The sequence below is a fragment of the Miscanthus floridulus genome, chromosome 4, assembly GCF_019320115.1.
Source record: "Miscanthus floridulus cultivar M001 chromosome 4, ASM1932011v1, whole genome shotgun sequence".
Taxonomy (NCBI): Eukaryota; Viridiplantae; Streptophyta; class Magnoliopsida; order Poales; family Poaceae; genus Miscanthus; species Miscanthus floridulus.
In genome coordinates, this window is record NC_089583.1 from 82,732,397 (window position 1) to 82,752,649 (window position 20,253).

General features: G+C 46.7%; 1 protein-coding gene across 1 annotated transcript; it reads right to left on the minus strand.

Moving 5' to 3' along the window:
* Positions 1-5,948: 5,948 nt before the first annotated feature.
* On the minus strand, positions 5,949-8,001 carry LOC136551866 (trimethyltridecatetraene synthase-like). Its single transcript, XM_066543407.1, has 2 exons — positions 7,027-8,001; positions 5,949-6,798 (listed from the first exon to the last, which is right to left on the minus strand). The coding sequence occupies exons 1-2, from the start codon at positions 7,954-7,956 to the stop codon at positions 6,166-6,168; spliced, it is 1,563 nt and encodes a 520-aa protein (XP_066399504.1). The 5' UTR covers positions 7,957-8,001; the 3' UTR covers positions 5,949-6,165.
* Between the last annotated feature and the right edge of the window lie 12,252 nt (positions 8,002-20,253).

Here is a 20,253-nt window from a genome sequence, read left to right on the forward strand (position 1 = left end):
GGCAAATACAAAACTTATTTTCCTCTCCTGCCCTCCAAACTTTTTCTACCATCCACATACAACATGTGTTACTACATGTTAAAATTTGGTATATTTCTGAATCCGTTTGATATATTTAATTAATTTATTGCGTTTAGAGGAATTTTTTGGTATAAGTCAAATTTGAATTGCAAGTGATTCAAATAATGGAATAAAATGAGTGGAAAAATTTTATTCATGTTATTGAGTCCATTTTGAGGCCTTGCCCAAGAAATGAAAAGAATGTTTGAACATCTTGTTCACGAAACCCGACCACGAACGTGTGGCCGAATGATTTTTAAATTCTAAAAAAAGCAAACGAAGTCTGAAAAACATGAGATTTATCAAAGTATCATGATATCATACGTGGAGGCTATGGTAAAAAATTGAGAAGGTTTTGGACAATCTGTCACGTACGATGTTTACAATCCGAAGTATCTTAAAAGAAGAATCGTAGCGTAGAGAATGATCTGGTAAGATTTGGATTCAAAGTGATGGTCGAATTGGGGTTTGACTTCAGAACTTTTTGTACTAGGCAATAGAGAACATAGATTGATCCATGTGTAATTTTGGTAATTTTTTGAATCCATTCGATAATTTTAATTTGTTAAGTGCAATTATAGAATTTTAATTGTTATACATTGAATTTGAGCTACAACTGCATGAAATAATAAGTTTTTTTTCACTCCTGACCTTGAAACTTTTTCTACTCTCCACATACAACATGTGGTACTCCATGTTAAGAATTGATATATTTCTGGATCCATTTGGTAGGTACATACAACATGTTAAGACGTGGTATTGCATGAAATAATAAGTTTGCCGAGTGCCCGATATATGGGCCTAGCTAGGTGCTTCTTATTTTTTGAAGGTTATTTGTTAACTAGGCCTGATTAGCATTGGAAGTTTGTGAGTGCAGTTTCCAATACGTCCTCGTAGATATCAAACTTGCACAATCACATGTCCAGGTGTGCGACTCGAAGAGAACTTTCTCGGATCAATGACCTACTCATGGTGCTAAGTAAGTAAGTGAAGCTAGTAACATATAATTTCCTAATCACATAGCACATTCTAATTTCACAGCCTTTCACACTTTATAGTGTCACGCTGAGTCAAGAAAAATATAAACGGGCACAGGAAGAACCATTTCGAGGCTCATTATATGAAAACACATACCCCTAGAATAGTTAATAGCCAACAACAAATGCGGGTTCTACGTGATGTGGGCAATGCATTAGTACCTCAATGAGAGCACAATGGAAGGAAATAAAATGGTGTGTATGTTTCTCATTTTATGTATATCGGTTAATTCAATAAAACACACTACTGTTTTGTCTAACACTTGTGCATGTTGATGTCATCTTGCTTCAACGATAGCGTGAGAAACTTAAAACCCCAAAAGCTATTAGACTTCGAGATCAAAGAACTACAAGACATAGCATGCATCCTTCGCCATGGATGATGTTTTGAGTAAAAGAGTATCTTTCAGGATTGATCAAGCCAAGGATAAGAGTAGTATAGATTCAGAGATGACGAAACTTCTATCAGTAGTATATAAATTTTTACTGTAACGACATATACATTGTTGTAACATTTGTAATATAAATCTTGATGGATTTCTGATGTATGTGATGCTTTAAATATCCAGTCCAGTAATCATAGGAAATAAAAAATACATTACACAAAAATAATAAAATAAAATAATGAATAGCATATGGAAAAATCAAATCAGTTTGTCGAGTGCCCAATATATGGCACTCTGACAAATCTCAATTTTGCCGAGTGTCATACCTGGGACACTCGGCAAACACCTTCACGGCCCCACCGAGCAGTTCAGTTATTGAAAATGAAAAAAAAACAAAATGGGATTTGCCGAGTGCTATATCTGGGGCACTCGGCAAACCCGTTCACGGCCCCACAAAATAACAGGTGTTTGCCGAGTGCTAGATTGCGGGCACTCGGCAAACCCCCTTTATAACCACCCAGCACCCACCCGGCCGCACACACGCCGCCCACACCACACCGCACACCAGCCCCGCCGCACTCGAGCACACCAGCCCCCGCCGCCTGCCCACACCACACCGCACACCACATCGGCGGCAGAGGCGCCGCTGGGCGACGTCACCAACCTCCTCCTCGTCGCTGAGTCCCCGACCCCGAGCAAGCCCAGGAGGACCGCACGCCATGCCCTCCCCGCGTCGCCCTCCGTCATCTTCGTGGTCTCCTCCGCCTGCTCCTCCTCCGCCTCGGTCACACCCGTGCCGAAGCCTTTCGCCGCCACCTCGGCCACGCCCGTGCCCAAGCCTTCCTCCGCCGCCTAGGTCTGCGTCATCACGCTCGCGCCCAAGCCTTCCTCCACTGCCTGCGTCGTCACGGCCGCGCCCAAGCCTTCCTTCGCTGCCGGTGAGTGAAGCTACGACGCCGATTTGTGCTCGATCCTGCTGCAACTGGCTGTGGTAGGCTAGTACTTCGATCCGCATTGGGCTAGGATTTCTAATCCTGCGTCCTCCTCGTTTGCAGTCCTCGAGGAGGAGCGCAGCGTGCTCAAATCACCAGCCATCTCCACAATTCACCGCAGGACCACCGAGGCTCAGGGGAGGTGGAGGAGGAACCCCGCCGCCACCAACAGCAAGGGCAAGGAACCTGTCGCTGTAATACTCGATGTCTTAGTGCTTGCATTGCTTGTTGCAAAAGAGTTGTTGTGATGTCATCTCACCTAGTGCTAAATGGATGTACAAGCATAGGATGGATGTCTGTATGAGCGTGTGATGATCAACTTAATTGAGCTGAATTAATATACACACCATCATTTAGTCGACAATTGACATCATAGCATGCATCCATGATAGTCCATCTATTTCTGTCTAACCGATCGATCCAACCATTTCCTTTAGTACGTACATTTCATTTCATTTGATTCGCTCAGTAGTATTTTCTTTGGTTTTTGAGAACATCTAGGACTCATCTCGAATTCTAGAATTAGGCCGAATCGCTGAAATCATATTGTTTCGACAGCCTAAACTACAAATGACTGGTTCTAGTCAATTCCATCTAGAGACTAATGATTGGCATGTGAGTGGACTAGTGATGGTTAAAATTTTTATTCTTGATGAACTTATTATTTCATATACTTTGTTCAACTGTTGCTTCAACATAGTTGACCGACAATACTCCAGGAGAGTTGCTGTGGATGGCTTTTGCTAAATTTTTATACTGGAAGGTGTAAATAATGGTAGTGACATTTATTCTAAAGATCTATTGTTTGCTTGTGGAACAAAATTTATGGAGCGTTAGATTGTTAAAGTGTCATGTTAGTGTGGCCTGTGGTCCTGAATGGTCGTGATGTGATTGAGTCATTACCATGAGGATCTTCATTTACAATTAACACTATTATGTTAATTTGTTGCAGGAGAGTCTATTGCAAGGATCATTCCCCACCATCCTCGACTCATCACTTTGCAGGACAGCAAGGTGAGGCATCCTACACCTCTCTTTCCATATCATGTTCGTATATCACGTAACTTAGCTAGGTGTCTCCCGTTCGAAAGAGATACGGTTGGAAATATGCAGATCTTTGCATATCTATAACCGTATCTGTTTCGAATTGTCCATATTTTTTAGACAGCCGGAGAATGTGTAGATGGAGTTAGTTTCCATGCTCTACTCGGATCCGAGACAGAGTTTCAGCAGCATCTCCCTGTTGTTCTCCGGATACACAATCTCCCTGCCAGGACGTGTATTTGGAGAACAACGGGGAGGTGCTACCAAAATTCTATCTCAGATAGGAGTAGAGCATGGAAACTAACCCTATCTACACATCCTCGGGTGGGATTAGGACCTATCTTCACCTATTAGACAGTATAGGAGCATGTAGATGTAATTGATTTTTATATTACTTGGTGATATGTTAGAGGATGGACGACCGTGAGTGGATGTACACGGACTGCTCTAGTCAGGGTTCGATGACCGATGAATGGATTGTGAAGACCAATGCTTTTTTGGAGCTAGCATTTGCAAGGGTTAAAGGAGCGCGTGGCACTTGGTGTCCCTGCAGCATTTGTGCAAACACGCATCGACAAACAAAGGTGGTCATGGGTAAACATCTTTGTAAGAATGGATTTACGGTGAACTATACCTGGTGGATCTACCATGGTGAATCCGATCGTGTGAGAGACGAGGTCGTGAGACAACGCATCAAGGATTATGATGCTGATGCGGGGGTAGGAGACATGTTAAATGATTATCATGAAGCACACTTCGATGAAGGGCGTAGGGAGGAGGAGCCAGAGCCAACCACAAAGGCGTATTACGATATGTTGTCTGCGGCACAGCAACCCCTTCACGGGCATGCCAAAGTTTCTCAACTGGATGCCATTGCACGCCTAATGGCCGTAAAGTCCCAATTTAGCTTGAGTCGAGAAGCCTTCGATGTTATGCTGACAGTTGTTGGTAGTCTACTCCCAGATGGTCACATCCTACCAAAGAGCATGTATGAGGCATAGAAACTCCTTCGTGCACTTAAGATGCCATATGAGCAGATACATGCTTGTCCGAAGAGATGCATCTTATTTAAGAAAGAACATGCGGAAGCAAAGTACTGTGTGAAACTTCGACCCTTCTTAGAGAGGGTGCGGGAAATGGAATGCCCGATTTTATTTCTTGGTTCAAACAGAAGGTACTGTCCATTTTGGCTCGTACTTAGTTTGACATTACAAGTTGCTTGTACGTGCGACTAATATAATGAACTACCCTGCTTGAACTTGTAGGGACAAACCAATGCGTCTATGAGTGCCGAGTTGAGACAGGTTACCGATGGTTGTGCCTATAGGGTCAAGTCATTTACCGGTTATGACGTGAATGGATATCGCTTTCACACAACAAGCCACGAGCAGAGTCGGCCCAATCGAAGAACCATAAATACCGGAGTTTTTACGCAAGGCTTAGATGGAGTTGAGTATTACGGAAGAATTGAAGAAATATACGAACTCATGTTTCATGGTTGCAAACCTCTTAATCCCGTTATATTTAAATGCCATTGGTTTGATCCTGAAGTAGTGAGGCGGACCCCTAATCTTGGGCTAGTCGAAATTCGACAATCATCTGTCTTACCAGGAGACGATGTCTATATTGTGGCTCAACAGCGCAATGCAAGTTTATTATCTCTCATACTCGTGCCAAACTGTAGACCGTCTTAAGGGTTGGGATGTTGTGTACAAGGTATCGCCACACGGTAAACTACCTGTCCCCAACAATCAAGATTACAACATAGACCCCAACACATATGATGGAGAGTTCTTTCAAGAAGATGGACTCGAAGGGAGTTTTGAGATAGACTTAACCGAAGGTTAGGGAATGGAAGTAGACAATGAAAGTGGTGCTGACGAGGACGCCGGTGACGAGGTTCAGAATGTGAAGGACTTAGAATTACTTCAGTGATTACATCTAAACAACGACATTCCTCCTTCGGAGCACGGGGATGATTATATCGACATGTGTGATAGTGATGATGATACCTATGATCCAACTAATCCCGATGATGATGACTATTTCTAATACATGTATGATCCGTGCTAATTGATTTATTATTTTCTAAGTAATATTTTGTTTATTTTGCATTTATTTTGATGTATTATCTGTGCTAATTGGTTTACTCTTTTTAATTGCAGGTGATTGAATAATGGTGGGCGGTATGAGGAGGGTAACGTCGCTTTATTCAAAAGCGACAACGGCGAGTTAAGGGTCCGATGCAGCTGAGGGGTCCGGAAAGAGACCTCGGGGTAGACCCAAGGTCTCTGTTACCAATCCTGTGTTTTGCGGCCAGCAAACAACTATGTGTTAACTTTTGCTGAAACACACGGTTGTATAGTAGACAGACACTTAATATTAGGTATAGATATGCTCAACCTGAGACAAGTAGGAATACTTATGTGTGTTGGGTAAAACTGTATAAGTACTGGTATATAAATATAAAGTTGGTTACACCATTATTACATTATAGTGTCACAAGGCACGCACGACGCAAGCTAGGAGAAAAACCTACTTACATTGTTACAGAAGTAATGGCAACAACAGGAGCAGCAAGTGGACGCACACGAGACGTCAACGCAAAAGAGGCAACTATATGCTGCAGAATCACGCACGCATCGATCATGGCTCGGCGTAGAGGTGCGCCGGCAGCTTGGGCTCCACGACGGCCTCGAGCGGGAACTTGCGCGGCGTGGACAGACCGAAGATCTCCTCCATGCTGAGCTCCTCCTTGGTCACGCCGTCGGGGAGGCTCCACGCGAAGCCGTGCAGCAGGTTAGCGAGGCTCACCTGGATGACCTTGAGGCCGAGGCTGTACCCGGGGCACATCCGGCGGCCGGACCCGAACGGCAGCAGCTCGTAGTCCTGCCCCTTCACGTCGAGCCTGCTGCCAAGGAACCGCTCCGGCATGAATTCTTCCGGCGCGTCCCACAGCGCGGGGTCACGGCCGATGGACCAGACGCTGACGAGCACGCGCGTGCCGGCGGGGATGTCGTAGCCGGCCACGGTCGTGTCCTCGCGGGACAGGCGGGGAACCAGCATCGGTGCCACCGGGTGCAGCCGCATGGTCTCCTTGACGATGGCGTCGACGTAGGGGAGGCTGGGCATGTCCTTCTCTGTCACCCAGCGGCCGCGGCCGATGACGCGGTCCAGCTCCTCCGTGGCCTTAACGATGACCTCGGGCTTCTTGAGGAGCTCCGAGATGGACCACTCCACTGTGACCGCCGAGCTCTCGGTGCCACCGGCGATGAGGTCCTGCACGTGCCATTCGAGAGGGTGCGTGGTCAAGTGAGATTCTTGCACTGTTCATGAGCTCATGATTCTTGCACATGGTTTTGGATTTTTCAATTGATTCTTTAAAAGTTGTCTGACTAGCTGATAAGTTGTTAACGTGATGTTTGCAGTTCAGAGTATATGTACAAAAGTAAGAGCGAAGAGATGCAGAATCCGACATGCAGCTGGGGGGAATCTATTTAGACTCACCTGAGTAAAAGCTTTGACGCTTTCCCGGTTCAGCTCGACCTCAAGGGTAGGGTCGTCGGCGATCTGCAGCAGCACGTCGACCATGTCCTTGGCGACGAAGTCCTTGCCCTCGCGCAGCCGCCGCTGGTTATGCTCCTCCACGACGGGCTCCAGGAAGCGGTCGAACATCTTGCTGAGCTTCTTCATCCGCTTGATGTACCCCTGCAGGTCCATCCAGTCCAGCCACGGGATGGAGTCGCCGATGTTGAGCACGCCGTTGAGCAGGAACAGCTCGTCCAGCATCCACTTGAACTCCTCGGGGGTGGTCACCACCGACCCAGCGCCAGCGGCCGCCTCCTCCTTGTCCAGGTACTTCTTGCCGAGCACCATGCGCGTGATCACGTTCAGGCTCACCGTGGACAGGTAGTCCTTGAGCATGACGGAGCGGCCGGAGCCGGACGCCGCGTGCAGGTCGCGCAGCAGCGCGCGCACCTCGGCGGCGCGGATGTACTCGTACGACTCGAGCCGCTTGGCGCTGAAGAGCTCGGTGAGGCACATCTTGCGCGCCTGCCGCCAGTAGGCGCCGTAGGGGGACCAGGTGATGTCGCGGTAGTTGTAGGTGGTGTACTTGCCGGCGGCCGTCTTTGGCCGGTCCGTGAACACCACGTCGTGGGTCTTGAGGAAGAACTTGGCCATGTCCACCGACGAGCCCACCACCACGGGGAACGACCCGAACCGGAGCTGCATCAGCGGGCCGTACTTCCTGGACAGCTCGTGGATGGAGCGGTGCGGGAGCGCGCCCATCAGGTTGAGGTTCCCGATGATCGGCCACGGCTTGGGGCCGGGCGGGAGGTTGTACACGCGGCGGCCGCGGCGGCCGAGTATGGCCTTCAGAAGCATCACGGTGGCGAGCACCACACCGAGGAAGGACGCCCATGTTGGAAGCTCCATTGGTACAGTGTCGAGCTAGAGAAGATTGTCGACTGAGTTGAGCTGGTGAGCTGGAACGTGCCTTCACCGTGCCTTCTTATAGGAGCGCAGCGATGTCATGAACCGCGTGTGGAAGCTGCTGTGTGGGAAAGGACAGGGAAATTGGAGACGACTTCACCGGAATAAAACTCTTGACGAGGGAACGACGACGACGCTGGTCACCTGGGAACCCCACTTGCCGAACATACAATTTATAGTACAAGTAAGCACATGCGGATGGTTCGTTGTGCCATTACTACTCACTCCGTTTATTCACATTCGGCTGATCATATTCAGCTTTTGCATTTCAGGACTGAGTAGGGTGAAGAAATTTTTTCTAAGAATAGGTTGTTTTTTTTACCAGCTTCTCCTATATTTCAGTTGCCTGAATTTCAAGACGATTTCATAGAACATTCTTGTACAACCACTAGTACAAATAAATTGTTATTTTTATGATTTATTATTTGTTTTTGTATTATAACATATGAAATTTTTGTCTTTGTCGAACTATAAAAACAATTATAATTATTAATTGTCTTTGTGCCAACATATATGGTGACTTCGTGAATCTCAAGATCTGACGACTCAGTCATTCGGAGGTGCTCATAGGGGTATGATTTGCGTACGTGTGTTCATATGACAGCTCAGTCATTTGGAGGTGCTCATAGAGCTAGGGATTGCGTATGTGTGTTCATAGGGGTGAGTGTGCGTGCGTGTTGTGACGTCTTCATGTATTGTGTAATTCTCAAAAATAAATATACATATCAGATTTTGTCAGGTTTGTGGTTTGTCTAACGGGGTTTTATTCTCGGAACCGAAAATTACAGATTATGCCTATATAATTTACAACGAACTACACTGTAATTTTAGTATAAAACATATGCAATAACTGTCGTCCGAAAGTAAACTAAAATTCAGGCATTTGAATTTTAGCAAGTCCTTTTTTTACCACATAGTACTACGAAACTACAGATTAATACATATACAGCATATATTAATCACATGTGATAAGTTTAATTTGGTTTTGACAGTAAGATGTTACACATGTGATAAGTTTAATTTGGTTTTGACAGTAAGATGTTACACATGTGATTTTCAGTTTAATTTGGTTTTGACAGTAATTTGGTTTTAACAACCGGATCGGGGGGGGGGGGGGGGGGGGGGGGCGCTTGAGCAAGTAGAGTATTGTGAATTCTTGTTTCGAATTCTATTGGCTGTGCCGGAAGACTGATAAATTTGTGTTTGGAGTCCTATTGGATAAGTAAAGGAGGCAACGGGTGCCTGCATCACGACCGTGTGAGACACGGTCCGTGGTGCTGGGATATTTGTTTCACCATGGGCGTATTTGGCGAGGCTTCTTCAGGCTCAGCAAGGCTTCTTCAGCCTCTGGCTCTGTGCTACAGTTCCAGATGAGCCGGAGGAGCCATGAATGGTGGCTTCTCTCGGCTCCCAGTTTATTTCGACAGGAGAGAAAAAAACGGCTCCTATGAACAATGTCGCTATAGTATGAGGTGCAGAGGAGCCCGAGCCACAAAAAAAAAACTCTGCCAAGCACGCCCTAATTATTGGTCATGGTTTTCTTTTTAAATAAAAAATATTTCCATTGTTTACTTGCTTTATGCATTTGATTAAAAAAAAGCAAAGGCTGATTTTCCAGTGTGTTTTTTAGATTATAATGTGGTTTTATATCGAGGAGTTAAGGTTTGAACATACGTATGTGCAATCGAAATTTACATCAAACGACAAGACACCTTCGCTGAAGTGTGAAAAAATGCCTGACCCTCGAGATTTGACATTTCAGACGAAATTGCGTTCTACTAGTCAGTACGCACTGACTCATGTAGCAAGTCAAGTCCTAAAAGGGACCCGGAGCAGGTAACATGCGCTGATCCAAAATATCTACGGAAAGACTTGGCTAACATGCAAGCTTCTCATCAAGTGTGATGCAATTCAATCGGCAAGTTGCAGTATCTGTTGTCAGATGATGGTTGCATGATCAGGGATGTCAAATTTACTTGTCGGGTCCGCGTGGGCTTCACGAACTTTTCAATTGATGTAGTTTACATATAATTGCGAGGGGAATTGCTAGAACATCACAGGGAAACACCTACTACTACTGGTGATAAGAGGACTTCTGGACGGACCAACCATTTGGAACGGCTGACTGACCCTGGACTGACCAAAGAGCTGAAAAGCGACTTTCGCTCATGTGGAGCATGCTTTCGCGACAATGATGTGTTTGCTACTTGCTTTAAGCGGTTGTCGCCGCTGATGCTGTTTTGTTGGTTTTTTTATGCTAGCGAACGAAAAAGAGAGAAAAAGACAAAAATCGTATTGCATTAAAAAATTAAAGCCGACTAAAAGTTGGCCTAGCAACTGCTGGAGTCTCCTATTGGAGCCCTCAAAATTAAATTTATGGGCTTGAAGCAAAAACATAGGTCCTGTAGGACCTTTATTAGAGTCCTCAAATTTAAGGAACCCTTCAAATCCCTCCTCTAACCCTTATTCCTATGGCTCTCCTCGAGCCCTCAAATCAGTGTTGCAGTCATTTTCTACGTGCGCTTCTATTTGCCCGTCTCCTCTGCCGCCGCATGTCGCCCGCCTCCCGTCTACATCTCCTGCGCACGTCGTGTTTCTTCCTTCGCCCGCACACAGAGCCTGCCCAGACGTCCGTGAGCGCCGCCTCGCATCCCGCGCCCCCCAGTCGGTGGGAGCTCACCTACACATTGGCAGAGGAGTGTCTTCCCGCCCCAAATTTGGCTTCTCCTCCTCCCACCCCTCGCGGCAACAAGGGAGAAGATCCTTTTCTGACCCCACGCAACACCCCTCCCTCACGGCAATGGGGAAGAAGATTCGGCGAAGCTACTCCCGACCCCTCCTGGCGAGCCTTTCACTCATGTCAATGGGAATAAAGCTAGTTGAAAGGTCTTAATATGGCTAGAGGGGAGTGAATAGCCTATTAAAACCTCTACAAGATCACTAGAGCAATTTGTTAGTACGCTAAATGGCGAAATACAATTTTGCTCTAGCTCTACAAGGGTTGCAAGCCACCTACCCAATAATTCTAGTTGCTATAATCTCTAGGCATATAAGAGACTAAGTCACTACTCACTGAGAGCTCTCAACAAAGCTACACTAAAGAGCTCTACTAGGTGAAACTAAACTAGCAGGCAAGCTCTCAAATCTAGCTACACTAAAGAGCTTGCTACACAACTAGTTTTCAAGAATGTAAGGGAGCGAGTAGGGTGATTATACCGCCATGTCGATGAATGAACCAATCACAAGATGAAAGCCAATCAATCACCGGGAGAAATCCAATCAAAAGATGAAACACGATTTTTCTCCCGAGGTTCACGTGCTTGCTGGCACACTAGTCCCCGTTGTGTCGACCAACACTTGGTGGTTCGGTGGCTAATAGGTATCACACACCTAGCCAACAAATGGCGCCGTAAGAGCCTACCCACAAGTGAGGTAACTCAATGACACGAGCAATCCACTAGAGTTACCATTCGGCGCTCCGCCAGGGAAGGCACAAGACCCCTCACAATCACCGAGAGACGGCCATGAACAATCACCAACTCGTGCTGATGCTCCTCTGCTCCAAGCCGTCTAGGTGGCAGCAACCACCAAGAGTAACAAGAAATCCGCAGACACAACGATCCACAAGTGCCACTAGATGCAATCACTCAAGAAAATGCACTAGGAATCACTCTCAATCCCACTATGATGATGAATCAATGATGAAGATGAGTGGGAGGTGTTTGCTTAGGCTCATAAGGATGTCAACAATGTCAAAATGCCAAGAGTGAGAGCCCCAAGCCAGCCACCACCTATTTATAGAGTCCCAAGGCTCAAGGAGCCATTGGGCTATCGAAGGGGCACCGGATGCACTGACCGGACGCTGCCCTGCATCCGGTTGCTGAGTTCGATCCCTCCTCCAAGCCATTCAGAGCTTGCCACGTCATGCGTGTTTGAATTCGACCGTTGGTGCCTTAGCATACGTGCGTTAACCACTCACCGGACGCGCCTCTGCATGTGATTGGACCCAGAGCGCTTCAGCGTCCGGTTAACAACAGAGCTCCCAGAGCATGTTTTTCATGATCGGACGCGTCATGTCAAAGCTAACCGGACGCACCATCGAGTCTGGTCCTCACACGGCTCACAACAATGAGTTACATCAGCGTACGTCATCATCGACTTGACGCGCCCTGTACGCGTCCGGTCTCTGACTTCTTCCATGGTCCGGTCATGAACCTGCCTTGCGCCTTCTCTGCTCACCCTGACCTAACGCAGTCGTGAGTCAGGTCCAGCGTCCGGTCCTTGCTTTGCCTTCTCAGCCTCGAGTAGTCCCACTGACCGGACACGTCAGGCCAGAGTCTGGTCATTGCGCAAGCAGAGTCTAGTCACTGCCTTTTTCCTCCGTTTCTTTTTCTAACTCTTCAACCACTTCACCCTTGCTTCTAAGTTGCTAACCACAAAGTGTGTAACTTATGTGCATGTGTCTTAGCATTTTTTTCAAGCATTTTACAAGGGTTAATTGTTAGCACACTAGGTCCCTAATGCATATGCAAGAATCATATCACCTAGTGGCACTCAATAAACCGCTTAGCCAAAGATTTCCCCTCTTTATAGTACAGGCTATCGATCCTAAACACACTCACACCCTTTATGGTGTCTTGAGTGCCAAAACAAAAACCTATTTGATACCTTTGCCTTGATCTCCTTGTTTTTTTGTTTTTCTCTTTCTTCTTTTCCAAGTTTGAGCTTGATCACCATCATTTCATGTCCATCTTCAACTCCATGGACTTCATCTTGGTCCACCACTTGGATTGGACTGCCTTATCTAATTCACACACTTAGATCAAAGGTTAGTCCTAGGTTTCATCAATTATTCAAAACCAAACTAGGGCTTTCAATCTCTCCCTTTTTGGTAATTGATGACAACCCTTCACAAAGATATTCAATAAAATATTTTTGGATTCATGTTGCTTGCCCAAGCATTTTACCATGTGTAAAGGATATGGACAAGTTTCATAAACCCAATTTGGTAGTATTAGCTCCCCCTACATATGTGCTAAGAGTTTGGATTTGAAAGCTTGCACATATGATAGATAGAAAGTGTGGGAGAGTAATGACTACCAAATGATGCTAAGGTGTAAAGAATGGACCTTTGAAGCATGATACCAATCGGAGTTACCATTTGAACACCATCCTTAGTACCATGGTTAGTTAGATAGCACTTGCAAAACACAAACACTAGATACCTCGTGAGATCAATATTATAAGAAAGGTTCTAGTACCACTTGTAAAACATGCAAGGCATGTCTAACTATCATCCTATACATGCTAGTTTTTTATTTCATCAATCAATCCTACAACTAGCATACACCACACAAGCATGGATATGGAATTTAAAACTTGTGCCATGCAAGCAAGCATATGTAATGCACATATAAATGCAGCATACAAGTTTATGAGCTTGCTTCTCCCTACTTGTATGCTTTAAATTTTAATTGATCACCTTACAATGTCATTTTATTTGTTTGCTCCCCTATCTTACAATCTTTGTCAATCTCTCTCCCCTTTGGCATCAAATACCACAAAAGGTGAGCTCAAATTTTAGATAGGTTGGGGTAAAACCATGTTATGTGACTATGATTTTATCATATTTGGTTCAATCTAGATCACTTGCAAAAGATATTTAACTTGGTTTGATCCTAAGGACAAGCTTCTTCACACCTCATTGCAAGGGTTATCTTGACCATGTTAAGTTAAACACTAAAAGCTCATTTTCTAGATTAAACACTAGGTTCACAAGCCCACAAACATGTCATATGCTACCACTAGATCATTTCATGCATAGAAGTAATAGTGGTACCATACAAGCAACAAAATTATTTGATTTTCATGAATAAGCCTAAGACATGATAGGAATGACTAGATGCACTAAACAAGTCCTTAGCAAAGGATGAATGACATGTCAATCAATTTTACCTTGCTTTTGCTCAAAGGAGAGGCATGTCATATAATGGAGGTGCATCAACACATATTTGAGAAGTCAAGTATGTTCAATTCATTCCTTAGCTTGCAAAACCTCTTCTCATCAAGTGGCTTGGTGAATATATCAGCAAGTTGATCATCGGTGCCCACACTTTCAATGCAAATATCCCCTTTTTGTTGATGATCTCTTATGAAATAGTGTTAGACATCTATATGCTTTGTTCTTGAATGTTGAACCAGGTTGTTGGTGAGCTTCACGGCACTCTCATTGTCACATAGCAATGGCACTTATTTGAATTTGATTCTAAAATCACTCAAAGTAGCCTTCATCCAAAGTAATTGAGCACAACAACTACCGGCCGAAATGTACTCCGCTTTGGTGGTTGAAAGTTCTATATTCTTTTGCTTCTTTGATGACTAAGACACAAGTGATCTTCCCAATAGTTGACATGTGCCCGATGTGCTCTTTCTCTCAACTTTGCATCCCGCATAATCGGAGTTCAAATATCCAATCAACTCAAATCTAGCTCCTTTGGGATACCACAATACAACATTTTGTGTATGCTTTAAGTACCTCAATATTCTCTTTGTTGCTTTTGAATGATTCTCTCTAGGTGAGGCTTGAGGCTTGAAATCTAGCACATATGCATACACTAAATATCACATTCGGCCTTGATACCGTCACATAGAGTAGGCTTTCAATCATAGACCGATACATCTTTTGATCCACCATGTTGCCACTAGCATCACTATCCAAGTTTCTATTTGTCCCCATTGGTGTACTAATAGTTTTGCTCTCATCTATGCCAAACTTCTTGAGCATGTCTTTGATGTACTTGTTGTGGGGTGTACGACCCCGGATACCCACGACAGACCACACGGGCTGCGCCCCTAGGGGTGGCCCAGCCCACAAGAAGAAGCCTTTGTGAGGCATGACTCTGCTCGGCGCCTTCCGCAAGACATCGGGAAGATGTCCTGAAGATAATATGAGATCTTTTAGGATATGTATGATCCCAAGATTCCTATAATCAGTTATTACTTTCCGGTTATCTCTTAGATCTAACTGACATATAACCCTGCCTCCTGGACTATATAAGGCGGGCAGGGACCCCCTCTAAAATCATGGCATATCATACGATAGCTAATATAAACCAACAGACCACAGGAGTAAGGTATTACGTCATACTGATGGCCTGAACCTGTCTAACTCATGTGTCTCTGTTGCCTTCTTGTTCTTGATCTCACACTCCTCTACCGATCAATCTACCTTCGTGGGATACCCCTCGGAAGAACTGCCGATGATATTCTGACGACAGTTGGCGCGCAAGGTAGGGGTGTGCTGTGCTGTTTCCTTGTCGAACAAGATGGCTTTTTCCAGTAGGCTCTTCGTCCCTTCCACAGCCCGGCTAGATCTTCACGGTCGGATCTATCTCGTGGGTCATCAATGCTGATGGAGTCGAAGAGCTCCTCGAGCCAGAGCAGATCGTTTCTGCGCCGGCCACCCCTACACCTACAACTACAGATCCGATTTCAGAGGCGATTCTGAGGTCTCTTTCGGCAACAACTCGCCGTCCGCTTCGTCGCTACCGGAAGGAGGCCGATCAACAATGATGATCTGATTGAATCCATCGATCGGTTCGGACTGAAGCTCGCCGATTATCTCTCTATCGCTGAATCGGCACTGGACACTATGGTTCAGCGTCGACCACCCTCCGATCCAGATCTATCGGAGGGTGCTTGGGAAACTACAAGGGCTATGGCCCTACCCTTTGAATTCTCCAACACCACCGTCGCTTACTAGCATGCCCTAAGGGGCAAACTCATCGACCAGATCGCCGTCCAGCTCCCACCGGCTGTCAACATGCTACACTTATGCTGGAGCCCTGGGGCACACCTCCAGACCATCCCAGAAGAAACTCCAGGCTCCAAGTCTCAGTGCTCTACGGAGACCCTCGCTGAAAACCTTCTCCGATCAATTTCTCCTTCCACCCTTCTGGGGTGGCGTAATCTTCAACGTCATCATCGATAGCCCTCCTCGAAACGGCAAAACCGAGGAGGAGCGCGCAGCGGTGAGAAAATGAGGCAGCCATCGCAAGGGCCGAGGCTACTCGGAATAATCGGCTTGACTCTCAAGGAAGACCACTCCCGCTCTACCGCGACCTCAACAAAGAATTTCTCTGTGTCGATGGCCACGACGTCTTCAAGACTCTAAGCACCAATTTGGCAGTAGCCACCAATGAGCTCGCTCGTTTCCCTCAAATGCCCAAGCTCACCAAGATCGCCGCCATGCTTAAAGCGGCTCACTGTCAGGTCAATGAGATTTGTGAGGATCAGAGACCTTCGTGCTCTACGAGCATGATTCACCGATTAGCTGTGCCAAGGTCCAATTGCCGCCCAAATCAAAACCATTTCGCCAACCAGTCGTTACCTCTCCAAGGGGGACCCAGGGGGCATCAGCGCCGAACACCATCGCCAACACGACCAGGAGGTCGAATAGGATGCTAGAGTACATCTTAGCAACCTCTAGGATGCGCGGTGGTGTATCGAGCACCGTCGCTTTGGTCACCATGAAGACGAAGTACATCACCTGCTAGGATTACAAAAGGGAGTACAGCAACCCGGATTCAGCCCTCGAGCCTATCCCCAACCAAAATGCCATAGATTACAGTGTTGACAATCCTAGGGGACTTCCGGCTTTCACATGGGCACTCCGAATGCTTCGATGGCCCCAGTAGTTTTAAAATCACCAGGGTTGAGCCCTACATAGGAAGAATGAACCCAACTCAGTGGCTGTAGGCTTATGCCACTGTCCGTTCGTGCCGTGGGAGGAGACACCAGCATTATGACAAATTATCTCCCCATCATGCTCATGCCACCCGCCATGAGCTAGTTCACCAGCCTTGCACCGGACTCCATCGGCTCGTGGGAAGAGTTGAAGAAAGTCTTCACCGACAACTATATGGCCACTGTGTACTCGACCCGGCACAAAGCATGATCTCAGCCGCATCAACCAGAAGCCATCCAAGCTCCTCCATAGCTACATTCCGACATTTCTTCGAGTAGAGGAACTCTATCCCCAACATCATGGAAGCTGAAGTCATCACCGCCTTTATCCGAGGACTCCACCATCGCGAGCTTCGCTCCAAATTCAACCATAAGCCGTCGACCGGTATCGGCGAAATGATAACTACCGCCAACCAGTACACCGATGTAGAGGAAGCCGAGGTGCACTTCAACGAGGATGCAGGCACTCCGCGACCACCTCACTGATACGACGATCGCCCCGACGACCGACGTCACAATGACCGCCGTCCCGACGACCGCAGCTATCATCGCGATAGCGGTCGTGATCGAACAGGAGGACACAGGCCTGGCCAAAATCACCACCGCTGGCTAGAACACATCTTCACCACCGTTAGTCAACCTCACGCCAAGCGTAACTACGACGAGCAGTACCAAAAGATACTTGACAGCCCGTGCCCTCTTCACAAGAACGCCAAACACAAGATGAAGGACTGCATTGGTCTAGCCAGGGAGTTCCTAGGACAATAGGCTCGACAACGATGCCAATAATGGAATAGGAGGTCGCCGACCAGCCTAGGAACAACAACAACGCCTTTCAGGACCACTGATAAGGTGGTCACCACCATCTTCGGGGGCCTCGTCTCCACTAAGAGTCGAAGGGAACTGGAAGCTTGCCGCTCGATGAGTGCTCGTCGTCGCTTCAAAAGAAACTACCACCGACCCCAGCTATCGCCCATGGTCCGAGATCCCCATCACCTTCAGTAGGGCCGACTAGTGGGTAGATATACCATATATAGGGCGTTTCCCCCTCGTCCTCAATGCAACCGTCCTAGAAGGTGTTATTTAGAAAAGTCCTTGTTGATGGTGGCAGTGCTTTGAACCTACTCTTCGCCGGAGCCCTAAGGGAGTTGGGCCTCACTGATATCAGATATCACACCCTCATACTCCTCCTTCTAGGGTGTGGTACCAAGAAAGGCATCTAGGCCACTTGGAGAAATCACCCTACCAGTACAGTTCAGCATGGCAAGCAACTACCGCATCGAGCATATCAACTTCTACGTCGCTGACTTTGACACCGCCTACCATGCCATACTTGGCCGGCCAGCTCTGGCCAAATTCATGGTCGTACCGCACTACGCGTATCTAGTGTTGAAGATGCCTTCACCTGTAGGAGTCCTGGCTCTGTGGGCCAACCTTTTCATCGCCTACGCCTACGAGACAAAGAGTCTCGCTCTCACCGAAGCCACCGACCTCTCCATCCAGATGGCAAGCGTGGTCATTGAAGCCAAGATAGTACTCGCTGATGACATGGAGATTCCAGAGCTAGAGCTTCCCCACGGCCTCTGCCAAGTCCAAGGAAATCAAGGAGGTCGGCCTCAGGCCTCAATGACGCCTCCAAGACCATGAAGATTGGGGCCCACCTTGACCCTAAATAGGAAAGCACGCTCGTCTCCTTCCTACGTGCCAACACTGATGTGTTTGCTTGGAAACCTAGTAGACTGCCAGGGGGTACCACAGGAGAAGATCGAGCACTCATTGAATGTCTCACCGACTGCCAAACCGATCAAGCAAAAACTCCACCAATTCGCGCAAGACAAGGAGGCTATTAGGGTAGAAATAAAATGTCTCTTAGCTACCAGGTTTATAAAAGAAGTGTATCATCTAGATTGGTTAGCATACCCTGTTCTTGTTCAAAAAAAGAATAAAGAATGGAGAATGTGCATTGATTATACTGATCTTAACAAACACTGCCCTAAAGACCCCTTCGGCTTACCTTGGATAGACTAGGTTGTAGACTCTATCGCCGGCTATGAAATACTCTCTTTCCTTGACTGTTACTCTGGCTATCATCAGATCTCCCTCAAGGATGAAGACCAGATAAAGACATCGTTCATTACACCTTTCGGTGCATACTGCTACAAAACTATGTCCTTCGAACTCAAGAACGCTGGGGCTACCTATCAAAGGGCCATTCAGATGTGCCTCGACCAGCAGATCGGCCACAATGTCGAAGCCTACATCGATGATGTGGTCGTTAAAACCAAGATAGCCAACAACCTTATCGCCTGACCTTGAAGAAACTTTCACCAATTTGAACAAGTACTGATGGAAGTTGAACCCTTCAAACTGCATCTTTGGAGTTCCATCCGGTATACTACTGGGCTACATCGTCAGTGCTCGAGGCATCGAGCCTAATCCAGACAAGGTCTCCGCCATCACCAATATGAAATGGTCAATATGTGTCAAGGATATACAAAAGCTTACATGTTATATGGCTGCTTTAAGCCACTTCATATCACGCCTCGGCGAAAAAGGGCTACCCTTCTTCAAGCTCCTCAAGGCCTCCGAGCACTTTTCCTAGTCAGAGGAGGCAGACTCAGCTTTTGAGTAGCTCAAGTTGTTTTTGACAAAGCCGTCGATCATGACAGCGCCAAGGCCAGATGAGACTCTGCTCATATACATCGCCGCCACTTCTCACATCATGAGTACAACTATCGTCGTCGAACACGAGGAAGCTAGGCATGCTTACAGGGTGCAATGTCCAGTCTACTTTATTAGTGAAGTACTTAATGAGCCAAAAACTCGTTATCCTCAGGTACAAAAGTTGTTATATGCAATTCTGATTACGTCGCGCAAGCTCCGGCATTACTTTGAATACTACAAGATCACTGTGGTCACTGAGTTCCCCCTGGGGGACATTCTTCACAACAAAGAAGCCAATGGCCGCATCATTAAATGGGTTGTTGAGCTCTGCACCTATTCCATTGAATTCAGAAGCAGACCTATCATTAAGTCACAGGTGCTCACTAACTTTGTCGCTAAATGGACCGAGATCCAAGAGCCCATCGTCGCTGCTTGCCCCAAGCACTGGGTGATGTACTTTGATGGCGCCCTTAACATCAACGGTGCTGGTGTGGGCATTCTATTCATTACGCTGACCAAGGATAAGCTACGTTATGTTCTTCGGATACACTTCCTGGCCTCCAACAACGACGCAGAATAGGAAGCATTGTCTCCATGGTCTTCGTATAGCCGTCGCGCTCGGCGTCAAACACCTCATGGTGTACTGGAGACTCCGCACTAGTTATCAACTAGCTCAACAAAGACTGGTCCTATTCTAGCGAGAAGATGCATGCTTACTGCGCTGAAATCAGGAAGCTTGAAGGAAAATTCTATGGCATCGAGTATCACCACATGGTACGTGACCAAAATCAACTTGTCGACCAACTATCCAAGCTCGGTTCTTCTCGCGCC

What these genes read in the sequence shown, in the direction of transcription:
- LOC136551866 (XM_066543407.1), bottom strand. Translation starts at nt 7,956, where the DNA reads ATGGAGCTTCCAACATGGGCGTCCTTCCTCGGTGTGGTGCTCGCCACC. An exon ending in GCGTCAAAGCTTTTACTCAG is followed by an intron (nt 6,799 to 7,026) that starts GTGAGTCTAAAT and finishes TGGCACGTGCAG; the next exon opens with GACCTCATCGCCGGTGGCAC.